This window comes from Squalius cephalus (assembly GCF_949319135.1).
Source record: "Squalius cephalus genome assembly, chromosome: 20".
NCBI lineage: Eukaryota > Metazoa > Chordata > Actinopteri > Cypriniformes > Leuciscidae > Squalius > Squalius cephalus.
In genome coordinates, this window is record NC_137141.1 from 19,228,796 (window position 1) to 19,243,564 (window position 14,769).

At 37.8% G+C, this 14,769-nt stretch overlaps 2 protein-coding genes across 9 annotated transcripts in view; one reads left to right on the plus strand and one right to left on the minus strand.

The window, feature by feature from the left end:
- The window catches only part of edaradd (EDAR-associated death domain), a 7,357-nt gene extending 3,266 nt beyond the window's left edge, over window positions 1–4,091 (plus strand). For 2 of the 7 annotated variants that reach the window (XM_079853110.1, XM_079853106.1), the window contains exons 2-6: window positions 835–893; window positions 1,406–1,457; window positions 1,679–1,749; window positions 2,147–2,198; window positions 2,743–4,091. In XM_079853110.1, coding sequence (XP_079709236.1) covers window positions 891–893; window positions 1,406–1,457; window positions 1,679–1,749; window positions 2,147–2,198; window positions 2,743–3,119 — 555 coding nt within the window. In that variant the 5' untranslated portion in view covers window positions 835–890 and the 3' untranslated portion in view covers window positions 3,120–4,091. Of the gene's footprint in view, window positions 1–217; window positions 489–834; window positions 894–1,405; window positions 1,458–1,678; window positions 1,750–2,146; window positions 2,199–2,742 lie in introns of those variants that run through there. The other 5 variants (XM_079853111.1, XM_079853108.1, XM_079853107.1 and 2 more) reach the window with 5 other exon arrangements.
- Window positions 4,092–5,194: 1,103 nt separating this feature from the next.
- On the minus strand, window positions 5,195–13,778 carry LOC307147980 (uncharacterized protein). Of its 2 annotated transcripts, none has more exons than XM_079853112.1 (5): window positions 13,699–13,778; window positions 10,692–10,750; window positions 10,276–10,369; window positions 10,033–10,166; window positions 5,195–9,947 (listed from the first exon to the last, which is right to left on the minus strand). In XM_079853112.1, exons 2-5 carry the CDS (start codon window positions 10,695–10,697, stop codon window positions 5,436–5,438), a joined length of 4,746 nt encoding a protein of 1,581 aa, XP_079709238.1. In that variant the 5' UTR covers window positions 10,698–10,750; window positions 13,699–13,778; the 3' UTR covers window positions 5,195–5,435. The 2 variants fall into 2 exon arrangements, with proteins under 2 accessions (XP_079709238.1, XP_079709239.1); XM_079853113.1 differs by having other exon boundaries at window positions 13,527–13,700.
- Window positions 13,779–14,769: the final 991 nt, after the last annotated feature.

The following is a 14,769-nucleotide window of genomic DNA, read 5'->3' on the forward strand; positions in this document are numbered from 1 at the left end:
TTATCCAGAACAAATGATTAGGGAATTCCTGCATGTCACCAGAGGAAACTGTCATTGCACAGGTTAAAAAAATAGAACGCCTGCATGGATAAATCGTTCACAATAAAATACTTTTATATAATATGTAGGTTGAATTTTATTTCATGACGACTTTAACTCTTTACTTTGATTCTAGCATTAAAGCTCAGCGTTGTTTTGGCACAGCAAATTGGGGCGATCACATTGAATGGCGTCATTGTCTCTGTGCCATGAAAGCAGAGATCAGTGTTTGAATCTGCCACTGAATTACACACGCACAGAGGCTTTCACAAACTCACACGCGTCTCTCACACTTCCTTCCTCTCACAGTCACTTACTCATTTTTACTAGCAATCCTCTGTTTCCTTATGCTGTTTGTTGGTTCCGTAATTGTCATACAGCTTCTGAGGAGTGTTTGTGATCTGCTACTGCTCAAATTTGGAATCCGGCAAGTAACTTGTATAGCGAAGGTGCCTTTTTTTTTTGCGACAAAACAATAACAGGTTCTTTTCGTCTTTGAAAATGAGATATTTAACTGATGATTTTGGAACTCAATGTGTGGATTTGTTTCTCTTTAAATAGAAAATAATCAAATGCCATCGCACTGGTCACATTATGTTCTTGCATATCCTCAACGTTTGTCTCAACCTGTACCTTTTCTTTTGTGCCAAATATTTATATATATTAGCACAAATTCTGTATATTTATATTCACAAATGGAAAATATGTTGTTGTTCAGTGTGATGTGGTCTAACATGCAACATTGATGCACCAATGTTGATGTGATGTGGTGTTTGACCTTTGGGATTTTTGCAGGGAGAGTGGCTTCTGAACCGGTGGAGGACACTGACCCCAGCACCTTCATTACAGAGATGGTATGTTTTTATTGTTTTATTTTTCAAAAGCAAACCGGTGAATTTTTTTGTAAAGTAAAGGTCTAACTTTACTCTAGAAAATTTGGGTGGAATGTTATGGATTGATGACGTTGGGTAATACCCACAGCACTGACACATCAGTTGAATCATATGTGGTGTTTTGGTTTGTTATGACAGACTACATGAGTTGTAAACATTGTCGTCTTTCATATTGTGATCAAATGCCACTGATTATGTAGGTTAGACATGATTTTCATACATGATATCAAAGTAGCATTGGATGGGAGGAGCAGGTTTGAAACCCACACTCTTACCTTGTTGTGTGACGGCCTCAGAGGTTTGTTCTAGCATGTTCTCCGCTCATTTATCCACACATCTGAAAGTTTAATTTCCCCCCCTTCACTGTACGCACCTCCTCTCTTCAAATGTGTCCCAACATGTAGAAAGTGAAACAAAGGTGTATTGTTTACCTCTAAGGTCTTTGCTGATGTTTTCTTTTTTCTGTGTTTCAGTCTCTAAGGTCAAATTACCCTGTTCAGGTCACTGATCCACAAGGTATCAGAGGTATTTATTGTTTATTTATATTGTTGCTGCTTCTGTCATACACTGAATGTTTGTTTCATGTCTGCTTATTGAATCAATTCTGCTGATCTCAGTTATTGAGAATGGTGACCTTTTAATGAGCCTCCGCACTTTCCATGTAATCATGTTCAATTGGAACTTTTAATTGTTAATAAAAGATCAGCAGATTTATTCATAGAAATGTGACTTCTGATACTCTACAGATCCTGTAACCCTACAGCTCAGCTCTCTTCCTCCTGGTTATCTGACGTCAGCGGTGGGCCGAATACGACAGGTGAGTCATGTGATCTTTTAGTTGCCTGAGATCATTTATTTGCATATAGTTGGGTCTGATCATTATTTGCGGAAGTCACGTACTAATTTCTGACAACATCCTTATATATAGATGCAAACTACACATTGTGTGGTGTACTGATTCTTGAGCGGTTGTATGATGTGGGCTGTGTATGAACTGTGGTTTTTGTGTAAATGCCAAAGGCTACATTTTATTCCACTTCTCGGGACTGTGCGGTTGTTCCCCCTACTTCTTGTTTCATATGTTTCAGTTGAGTTTTCTTTAGGGGTGTGGGTTCACTTGTTCTGTACCCCTTATTTTAATGTATTTGTGCTAAGTGTGATAATAGAGCCTTCTTTTTATACATAAGCCTTAACATCTATTCTTTATCACCCAGCCTGTGGAAAATGACGGTACAGAATTGATTCCATCGGCTTCTGTTTCATCAGGTATGTGTCGATGGTAGAATATTAGTTTTATATGCTACAAGTGATCACAACATATACAGTGTAAAAAATGATTTTTTTATTGTTGTTCAAAATGTACCTAATGAGCAAGTGCAACATGAATCTATATTCCAAACCATGTTTTTATCCTATCCTGAATCACTACGGTACACCTACCATGCCGGCTACCATGTTCTTCCGCAAAATTTACATAGCGTACCTTTTAAAGTCCCCCTTGTGGTGAAAATCAAGCTTTTAATGTTGTTTATATTTCTATGTAATGTTTTAATATGTTTTAAGACATATCATGTAAGTCAGCAACATTCACGTTCATTATATGTTCATGTTAGTTCACAGTGCATTAATTCATGTTAATAAATGCAACTTTTGATTTTAAAAATACATTAGTAAATGTTGAAATTAGCATTCTCTCATTTTAATAAATGCAGTAGAAATATTGTTCATAGTAGTTCATGTTAACTAATGTAGGTTTAAGTATTGTTACTGTTGAATTAAATGTTACTGCTTTTGTTTCCCCACTCTCTAGACTTTAGTAAAGAACATAAGTCCTGCAAGGAGTGTTTGTGTTCTGCCCCTCCACCCAAAATCAGTGACCTGATGAACGACGAAGACCTTCTGTACACCCTAAGGCTGAAGCTGGATCCAACTCACTGCACTGTCAAAAACTGGAAGAACTTTGCAAGCCGCTGGGGGATGAGCTACGACGAGCTCACGCTTCTAGAGCAGCGCACGCACGGTGCCACCTACCAGAGTCCCACTCAAGAGTTCCTCCTGCGCTACAACCAGAAACCTGTCACGGAGCTCACCGAACTTTGCCAGCTTTACCAGCGCATCGATGTGCTGCGATTGCTCCAGAGGTGGTTGGAGAACGACTGGCCCTCGCGCTGGCAGAAGGCCCATTAGCTGGGACTTAATAATAACTGGACCTTAATGAATGAAACGTGTTCGTAGAATCTGAAATTCATGGACAGCAGGTCAGAACACACACTACTGAACAGTGGTGTTACAAAGACAGTGTTTACAAGGTTGTACACTGGACTTAGTTTATTTTGAACTTTTGGCTGATTTCATCTCTCCAAGTTTCACAGATTGGTTCACATCTTTGAAATACAGACATTAGCTATGCGACTGAAGGGTGATCAACAATATAAGCAGTGGCGCCTCAGCACTTAAGGAGGAAATGGAAAGACCACTCAGGTGTGACAACATGTCTGGAAATTATCTGTCAAACCAGTCATACACTGTTTAATTTATTTTTAATACAAACAGCCATCTGTGTGTTGTGCCACTGTTGGTGGTTTTATGAAGTGTCCTTAGTAACATTTGTGATGTTGAGTCATTTGAGATGGTTTCTCACCTTTAGTCTTGCCTGCATTCTCGTAATGGCCTATGAATCAATCACAAATGAGTGGTTGGTCAGGACACAAAAACTGAATCTCCTTCATTTCAGCTAAGTTCCTATTGCAATAAGGCATTTATATCCCAGGAAAATATGAGGTTATAGGAAGCTCATCATTTTGATTGATGCCAAATCACATACAAATTACAGCTATGTTGCAGTTGATTCAAGTCTGTAAAAAGTAAAACAACATAAAAGACGAGATTTGATGAGGTAAAAAAATGTTTAACCTTGGGATTTATTTAATTAAATATAGTTCTAGCTGCAGGTATATGGTACAGGATGGTGTGCTCTGATTATTGGCATTTGTCTGTAAACCATTTGTTGAATTAAATGCAAGATGTAAGAAAAGTTTTACTGACTATTTATGGTACACTAAAATTCGTTCTGCTCGTGTTCTATGAATGAGACTCATTCTGTAGGGAGGGTTTGTGAAGTAGTCAGTTAAAGATTCAAAATTTAGATTTAAGTATAATCATATAAAACATTTTGATATATATTCAAATTCCCATTGCACTGCTTACTGAGCACTTGAATTTAGTATCACGGTTGGTATGAATGGCACTTAAATTATTTTTCGCCCTATTATTAGGAGTCTTTAAGAAAGATTTAGTATATCTCTGAGAAAGGAGCAGTAAAATAGCAGTATAACTGCAGAGAACCGTGGATCTGGAAGTTGATGGAACTTCAAACAGTCTGAGCTGTTTTAAATTTGATTATCGAAATATTTGATAGTTTCAAAAAATGCAGTTGGTTGCGGTTTCAGAATTCATGGTCAAATATCATTCACAAGTTTGACAACATTACCTCTTCTAAACCAGATTATTTTTGTCTTCTTTAAAAAGTGTTTGGTTTTGTGCTCTGTACTCCACCTAGCTTTTAATTTCCTGTGTATGAATTGTAAAGCCACATCTGTTTGTGTGCATCAGAGGTTCTCTGTAAAAAAATAAAACATTTATATGCACAGTATCTAAATATTTGTTAAAATTGTTTGTCAATAGGTACAAAATGTTTTTTTCATCAACAATACATTATGAACTATTGGCATAATTGATGTCAGAAGTGGTGAAAAACTAAACAAATAATTGTAGAAGTTTTACTGCTGTACTGCATCCATTTTTTCATATCCTTAGAGGATCTTTTTTTTAAAGTTTATATTTAAGGCATCCCGCATAACAGTGTGACATAATCAGATCTGAAGTAAGCATTAAAATAAATTAGCCATGTGTTGTTCATGATAAACTTTATTAAAGTATTTTAATATAATTGTGCCTTTGTAAATACGGTAGGCACATGGTTAATAAAAAAATGCCACTTTTTTTTTTTTTTTTTTTTTTTTTTTGTGGTTTTTAATAGATGTAAGAAGTGGACTTGTTTGGTGTGGGGTTTTTTTTCTCTTATTTTTTCCAATTTTCAATACTTCGTAAAATGATAAAACTGTAATGGAAAGAGGTGTACACAAAAGATATATATATATATATATATATATAAGATAATAATACATGCATACATACTACAAAAACAGTGGCAAAATAGACAAATTATAGATTCAGTGTATTTTTTCTTTCATGTTCTTTTTAATATTTTGTGACGATACAATCGTTAAACATTTAAAGAGATTATTATACAATTATGTATTTAACTGAATATAAAAATAATTACATCTCTGTCAAATTATATAATGCTTCTCCATTAATACTCTTCCCATTTTTAAAGTAAACAGTTGGTGTATATATAATTTTTTTTTACATATTATTTTACATATCCATTATCTATATGCAGTGGATATGGAACCACACTTACAAGGTTTTACTTGAAGTTTAATCTGATGTCAAACCAAGCATGTTGTTCAAGCTGAGGGTCAACTTGGCATCATCTTCCTTGCTAGTAGTATCAACTACCGGATAGTTCTTATCAGCATCAGGCTTTGTGACTTTAAATGTTCCTCTATTCACTTTTGTAGGGCTGCTTGGTTCTGGAGATATGCTGAAATCTGGGCTTGTGGTACGTGTATTAGACAACCTCAGCCTTTCCATGATATTTACAGCAACTGTCTGTTCATTGACCCCAACAGATGGAGATGAAGCTTTCAGATTTGTCTTGACTGACGAGACCGAGGCAGCCTTGTCAGTAATGGTTTTCGCAAGGTCTGTATTGTGGTCTGTATCAACTGCTCTACCGAATTCTTTCAAGATATTGTCAATGTTGCTGACTGGCAAGCTGTGAGTCCTGAAGACAGGTATATCTTGGGTGAGTTTTATTTCTGAAGTGGTACCATCTACTTCTTGTGATTTAAAATTTGTATCCTCATTCTTTGATTTGTTCCATTTGAAGGGCCATTTTATCCCACGTTTGGAGCCCTCAGCTTCAGCATTGATGCCTGGAACATCTACATCAACCCCAGCATTTGGTAGACTCAAGTCAACATCAGGACTGCAAACCTCAGGTGCTGATAGCTTTAGATCTGGTCCACTTACATCAGCAGCAATGTCAACATCAGGAGATTTGACTTTTGGGCTAGACAGATTAAACTTTTTGAATGTTGGGAATTTCAGCTTTCCTTTTGGAGCAGTGAAGTCAACGTCTGCTGTGGGAACATCTACATCAATCCCAGCATTGGGTAGGCTCATGTCAACATCAGGAGTACCAATCCCAGGTGCAGATAGGTTTAGATCTGGCCCACTTAGATCAGCAGCAATGTCAACATCGGGGGACTTAACTTTTGGACCAGACAAGTTCAACTTTTTGAATTTTGGGAGCTTAAGTTTTCCTTTGGGAGTATTGATGTCAACATCTGCAGAGGGAAGCTTTATATCAGCATCTGGGACTTTGACACTTGTATCAACTGTTGGAGATGAGAGGCTGAGATCAGGAGCTTCTGCATTAAAGTCAATCCCAGGACTCTTCACTTTAGGACCAGAAAGGTCAACTTTTGGTTTCTTAATTGAAATCAGTTTCAGCTTTCCAGATGGAGCATTTAAGTCTGGGGAATTGACATCTACACTGGGAACACTGACTTCAGCTTTTGGTAAAGTTGCATTTACATCAGGCACACTGATCTCAGCTTTGGAAAGATTTAGGTCAGCACCAAGTGCATTTAATTTTCCTTTAAGTTTGGGAACCGAGAGATCTAGATCTGTGTTAGCATCCAGCTCAGGCCCTTTTACTTTTGGCTCAGACATATTCAGTTTTGGCAAATTGAAATGTGGCATCTTAAATGTTCCAGATGTGGCATTAATGTCCACGTCTGGGACTTTTAGGTTCGCATCCGGTCCTTCAAGCTCTGCTTTTGGCAAGTTTATGTCTACATGTGGAGAGGGAAGATTTGGTGACTTTAGATTTCCCCCAATGTTCATAGTTGGAGCTTTTAAGTTGGCTTTTGGCAAACCAAAGTCTAAAGAGGGAGCAGAAATGTCACCTTCAACTTTAGGTGTGGAAAGACTAAGATCAGGTGTTTTAACATCTACATTAGGCCCTTTGAGTTCTGCAGTAGGGATGTTGACATCTACATCAGGTGCATCTAATTTTGGTGTTTTAACCCGAGGTCCAGAAAGACCAAACTTGGGAAACTTCAAGTGAGGTAGCTTGATTTTGCCAGAGGGGGCATCAATGTCTATTTTAGGAGCATTTAAGTCAATGTCCGGGGCTTTGAGATCTACATTTGGACTTTTGATATTAGCATCTGGCAAGTTCAGATCCACATCTGGAGCACTTAATTTGCCCTCCACTTTGGGTGCTGAAAGACTGAGATCTGGAGCTTTCAGGTCTAGGTCCGGTGCTTGGAGATCTGCCTGTGCATTGAGGTCTACATCCGGACCTTTTACTTTTGGCTCAGACAGATTCAGTTTTGGCAAATTGAAATGTGGCATCTTAAATGTTCCAGATGTGGCATTAATGTCAACGTCTGGGACTTTTAGGTTCGCGTCGGGTCCTTCAAGCTCTGCTTTTGGCAAGTTTATGTCTACATGTGGAGTGGGAAGATTTGGTGACTTTAGATTTCCCCCAATGTTCGCAGTTGGAGCTTTTAAGTTGGCTTTTGGCAAACCAAAGTCTAAAGAGGGAGCAGAAATGTCACCTTCAACTTTAGGTGTGGAAAGACTAAGATCAGGTGTTTTAACATCTACATTAGGCCCTTTGAGTTCTGCAGTAGGGATGTTGACATCTACATCAGGTGCATCTAATTTTGGTGTTTTAACCCGAGGTCCAGAAAGACCAAACTTGGGAAACTTCAAGTGAGGTAGCTTGATTTTGCCAGAGGGGGCATCAATGTCTATTTTAGGAGCATTTAAGTCAATGTCCGGGGCTTTGAGATCTACATTTGGACTTTTGATATTAGCATCTGGCAAGTTCAGATCCACATCTGGAGCACTTAATTTGCCCTCCACTTTGGGTGCTGAAAGACTGAGATCTGGAGCTTTCAGGTCTAGGTCCGGTGCTTGGAGATCTGCCTGTGCATTGAGATCTACATCCGGACCTTTCATTTTTGGTCCAGATAGATTTATTTTAGGCATTTTAAAAAGCGGCTTTATCTTTCCAGTCGGAGCTTCAATATCAATATCTGGTGCCTGCACATCAACAGCTGGAGTTTTAATGTCTAGATCCGGTGCAGAAAGGTTGAGGTTTGGTGCTCGGAGATCTCCCTGTGCATTGAGGTCTACATCTGGACCTTTAATTTTTGGCCCAGATAGATTTATTTTAGGCAGTTTAACATCCGGCTTCTTTAGCTTTCCAGATGGAGCTTCAATGTCAATATCTGGTGCCTGCACATCAACAGCTGGAGTTTTAATGTCTAGATCCGGTGCAGAAAGGTTGAGGTTTGGTGCTCGGAGATCTCCTTGTGCATTGAGGTCTACATCTGGACCTTTCATTTTTGGTCCAGATAGATTTATTTTAGGCATTTTAAAATGCGGCTTCTTTAGCTTTCCAGATGGAGCTTCAATGTCAATATCTGGTGCCTGCACATCAACAGCTGGAGTTTTAATGTCTAGATCCGGTGCAGAAAGGTTGAGGTTTGGTGCTCGGAGATCTCCCTGTGCATTGAGGTCTACATCTGGACCTTTAATTTTTGGCCCAGATAGATTTATTTTAGGCAGTTTAACATCCGGCTTCTTTAGCTTTCCAGATGGAGCTTCAATGTCAATATCTGGTGCCTGCACATCAACAGCTGGAGTTTTAATGTCTAAATCCGGTGCAGAGAGGTTGAGGTTTGGTGCTCGGAGATCTCCCTGTGCATTGAGGTCTACATCTGGACCTTTCATTTTTGGTCCAGATAGATTTATTTTAGGCATTTTAAAATGCGGCTTCTTTAGCTTTCCAGATGGAGCTTCAATGTCAATATCTGGTGCCTGCACATCAACAGCTGGAGTTTTAATGTCTAAATCCGGTGCAGAGAGGTTGAGGTTTGGTGTCTTGACATCTAGATTCGGTCCTTCCAGTTCAGCTTTTGGCAGATTCATATCTACCCTAGGAGCCGACATGTTCAAGTCTGATGCTTGTATCCCTGCATTTAGATCTGGAGTTTTCAACTTTGATTTATGTAAGTTTAGCTTTGGCATTTTAAAAGTTGACTTGTGCTTTGCAGATGGAGCATGAACATCTATATCAGGTGCTTTTACATTAACATCTGTGTTTGTATCTATCTTTGGTGCTGAGAGACTCAAATCAGGCGTTGATACATTGGCATCAACACTCGCCTCTGGTACTTTTACTTTTGTAGTTTTTGCTTTCTTTAATTTGGGAAATTTAAACTTGCCAGAGGGAGGTTCAATATTTACTTTTGGTGTTTCGATGTCAAGGTTTGGACCACTGAGCTCAGTTTTTGCCAAGGTCATGTCTACTTCAGGGGTGTTCATTTCTCCATTAATCTTTGGGGCTGACAGATTTAGCTTAGGGGTTTTTAGGTCAGCGTTTATGTCTGTGGGGGTTAAATTCACATCACCATCAACCTTTGGTTTTTTACCATGTAAATTGAAGTTGGGCATTTTGAACTTCTTCGTTTTGGTCTTCAATTCAGGTTTATCCACATTAACAGAAACACCCGGAGTGTTTAGACTAGGGGTGGAGACACTGACATCAGGGGTTTCTAAAGTGCCATCCAGACCTGCTCCTTTGAGATTTGGTGCAGACATGCCAAAAGCTGGCCTTTTGACCCCTGGGCGGCTGAAGTTTGGTGTGGCATTCTTTAGGTCAATCTGTGGCATTTCTGCATTTACTGTTGGGGTTGAGATGCCACCCTTGAGGCTAGGGGCATTTATCTGTCCATTCAGTCCATTAACCTGAACACCTGGTGCTTGAAGTCCTGCCTCACTGTTCAATCGGAGATCACCAAGGGACTAAAGAGGAAGAAGAGATGAAGACATGATGAGACCTGTTAGCTTCTATTTTATTTTTATTTTTTTAATTCACAAGATTGCTTACCACTCCTGCTTTTAGGTCTTTTGTGGTCTTAAGTTCAAGGTTGTTGTCATAGGGCTCAATGATTTTGATCAGTTTTAGCACATCATCTTCACTAAGGTGGTCCAGATGTATTGTTGCAGAAACAAGCTGATGCCCTGGAAGAAACAAAAAGAGAGGATACGGTATGTTACAGAATCTATGAAGTTTGCTTGTATGATTGAGGCAACATATCGGATACATGCTCACTTTATGTGAGTTATTTACCTTTCTGCTGGTTAATTGCTGGATTTGTGATTCCTGTGACGACGGCCCCTCCTTTCTCTGTGCCCTCCAGGGTTACACTCTTTGTTTCTCCATTCTGCACATGAACAAGGTGACTTACTACCACATATTGAAGTGTTTTGTTTATAATCTCATATATGCACTTAATATTATATGCTTCAGGAAAAAAATATTTTACTCTGCCATGGCAAGGATGTAATCAGAGGTAAAACGAATATGTGAAATGTAATTAAAGGTGCTGTAAACGATTGTTAGCCACGCTGAAACTTCCAGCAGACTTAACCATTGAATCAGACACGCCCTGTCTTCTGAATGGCTTAACAAATCTGACTACATCTGTCAGGTAATAGGGATAATATTGCACCTTTAAATTGCTATTTTGGAGACAAGGTACTTACCATCATGTCTTAACTCCTTTAAATACAACTGGACATGTCATGAAAAGTTTTCAGGAGATCTGTCAAAACAAAAACAACAAGACAATGTAATCATTTGGGAATGGTGTTATGTGAGTGAGCATTCAATAGAAAATATTGTTTAAAATGTACATTTAAAATTTGCAAGTGAAATGACTGACAGGCCCACTGACCTAAAGTCATTCAACCAAGCATTTTATTTTAGTATTTTTAGGAACATACAAAGGAAGTACAGTGACTAATCGGAATTTGAATGTGAGACTAGTTTCAGACCTCAGAGCAAGAGAACCCCCTGCTTATTCAGAACAAAGCATCTATTACACAATCGTCATGACATCGTTACTCTATAAATGGGCATAAGTGTGCAGTTACTTCCTTGCTGCCTTTGTAAGCCCTTCCCACACTCCTTTAGACACTTGTTACATCTATATTGCATCATTTTCAGTAGCCTTGCACATTGACTGGGAATGAAGATAATATGAAGCACCACTGGTACAGGTTTTTAAAAGATGAATTGGTTGATAGTTGCATTTTTTTATCAATATAAATTCTTTGAATATTTACTAAAAACATTGCGCTTTGAAGAAGAGAAAGAGGAAGTAGCAGTGAAAAGTTAGGAACCACCTCCAGTTTTTCCAAGACCGAGATGTAATCGGCTGTAATGCAGTTCTAGTTAATCAGATGTTCAACAAGACTAGACCTCACCTCATAGTGAGAATGTGTTTGTTAAAAGGTTGTTTGCAAACCACATTTCTTAAAAACAAGTTATATAAAAAAAATGTTGCTCCCTTTGCCTTGTAAAGTCAAAGGTCTGCAACCTGGCAGCCAATCACATGGGCTGTGACTTTATGACAACATGACATCTTCAATCTCACACTAAGGTTTGAGCTAACATCGTATAGGCTTGCGAGGTCTTTTTTTTTTATAAACAAGAATTGTCATAACCTTACAACGATTTCAGAGAGTAAAACACTGCTGGTCTAATCTCCTATGACTCAAAATAAAATGCTTTTTAAACTGGTATTCTGTCTCTTTTACATATTTTGTATGTTTTTGTGTGTGTGTGTTTTTTGTCAGGAATGCTTTAGGAATGGATGGACTGTGGAGAATGAGGAGAACCAGTTTGTTCAGATGAAAGAAAGATGAGGAGATAAATACCAGGGGCCTGATGTAAAAATGTTACATATGCACAAAAAAAGGCATTAGAATGTGCGTACGCAATTTTCCACATACAGTGCATATCAATATATATATAAAAAAAAAATAACAATGTAATTGGACTGCACAAATGGCATTTTACACTGTAAAAAGTGAACAGTTGGGTCAACTTAAAAAAATTACTTCAATTGGTATCACCTAAAGAAATTAAGTTTTCTCAACTTAAATTATCACGTTTTTTACAATAAAATGTGATAATTTAAGTTGAAAACTTAATTTCTTTAGGTGTTACCAATTGAAGTAATTTTTTTATAATTTGTTCACTTTTTACAGTGTATAGTCTGTATCTCATATTTTCCTAATGTCTTGTACGAACATGGTATCACATTGATGGGAATATGAATATGGAAATGATATGCATAGTAAAACTAAGTTTCAAGTTTGGTTTATTTATATAGCACCATTAAAACAGCAGCAGCTGACAAATGTGCTTTACAACATCGGATAAAATAGATACAAGCAAAAGCAGTAGAAAACTAATTTCACAAATAAAATCAGAGACAATTTTCAAACTAAATAGCAAAAGAAAATCAAAATACTAACTGAAGTCTAATACAAAAATAAGGAACATTAAAAGCAATGGGTATATCAAATAATGAGTTTTGAGCAAAGATTTAAAGGCACGTTCTCCTCTTTTGAGCAGTGAGCAATCTATGACTACCGGAGCGAAGAGCTTGAGAAGGGTTATGTAGGGATAGAAGTTCAGATAGATATGAGGGGGCTAAGTTGTTTTGGGACTTAAAAACAAAGACTAAGGTTTTAAACCGCACATGCAGCCAATGCAAGGATGCTAACACAGGAGTAATGTGAGTGAATTTACGGAGTAAAAGTTTTGCTGACGCATTTTGGACCAACTGGAGATGAGCCAAGGAAGTGTTCATTCCACAATTTTTGAGTTACAGTAGTCTAAACGTGATGATATAAAAACAAGAATTAAAACTAGGCATTGGTTATATGGTTATAGACGGGCTGGAGATGCATGTATACATTTTCCACTGATTGGGTTTTATAAAGGAATTTTGCGCAGGTTCTGGCATACACGTGGCTTTATAAATCTCAAAACTTGTGTGCATATGCACACTTTTAAGATGAAATCTACGCAAAGTTTTATACTTAAGGCCCCAGCAGGTCCCTCTGGTTCTCTTTTGCCTTTTTCCCCCTAAATGTCTGTTTTCCAATTGTATCTAAAGCACATTGTTCAGACTGTGATTGGAAGGGCTATATGGTCTTGACAATATAGTGAAGATTTTTAGTGTCAAAATCAGAATGATATAATTACTCAATAAAGCCTTGAGTTTAATCAGCAACGGGAATCATCTAACGTGTCACCTTGCTGCTAAAAAGTCATCTTTGTTATCATAATATTATAATTATAGCCTGCACGTGATGCATGATGAATCAGTGCTAAACGTTTCAGCTTAGCAAAATAACAATGTTTCTCCTGTTCACATTTTTGTGAATGTTTTCTGTTTCTAAGCTAGTATTAATCACTAAAACCTCAATAGACTCACATTTATAACAACATTAGCAAAGGCTACAGCAAACACATATTAAAGGAGCTGCTTCAATATCAGAACGGTTTTAATATTTTTTCCATACTTGTGCCTCTACGTCTTGCAAGTAAGTGAATTTACCAGTTTCCATTAAAGGCAAACATGCCTAAACACAAAAACATGATGCAGGATGATAAATTACACTATGATGTTCTCTCTGATTCTGTATGTTTTATATGAGCAGCAATGAACCAAACAGTGGAGAATGAGCCACTTACCCAAAGTCGTTCATGTATCTGTAGCTGCTAGTGTTGACACCTCTACACTCCAGGTGAATATGACTGTCATCCTCTCTGTCATGGGGTTTCCATCAGATAAATGCTTTTGGAGCCGCCAAACAGGTTCTCCAACATCAGCATGACAACCACACACACCGAAACTACAGATACAGAGAGTAAGTTTGAAAGTGATGCCAAGGATTGTGAGTTTAGATGTAATTTTTTTGGCATGATGCACTGAAATGTTCTTGTATGTTTTGAATCAGTTGTGATGTTTTTTGGGGGTCTTCTGCGTCGTGGAGAACTTTAGTTTGGACAGACTTGCCAAAGCAACAGTGATTTGATCAGATAGCCAAAAAAATAATAATCCAGAAAGGAAAAACCTGCATTTGTTAATGTCATATAATAGAAAATCTCATAATTGAACTATATATGCTGAGCTAAACTATGTTTTAGTTGAGGATGTGATCAAATATTTAATATTTGTGAGTACCAAATGTCAAATCGTGGGAGCGACTATGATAGCTACGGCCCTGCAGTCAGATCATTAGAAACATAACATAAACATTCCTTGAGAATTTTTTTTAAAATGTGTTTTGTCAACAGTGAAATATTGGAAGCAAACTGTTGTGTTTGCAAGGGTTTGGCCTTACAGTCTTGAGCCACACACCCTTCTCCCTTCACGCAGTTCTTTCTAAAATACATTTGAATGCATAGGGCTACAGAAAGGTTTCGGCTGGATGTTTTGAAAGTTTCAGTTAAGGGATTGTTTGCCCAGAAATAAAAAATCTTTCTTTCTTTTTTCTGTGTGACATTAAAGAAGATATTTTGAAAAAACTTCAACATTGGACCTGATTGACTTTCGTTGACGTTCTTCAAAATATCTTTCTTTGTGAGGGTGAATAAATGATGACAGAATTTTAGGGTGAACTATTCCTTGAACATGCCACACCCACAAACCCAGATTTAAAAGTATTTCGGAAGTGATTGTTCACATTTCTCAGCACTACTGAGACATATACGGTTAAATTAACCCACAAACGTCCAACAGGAAACTGATGTCTTGTTAAA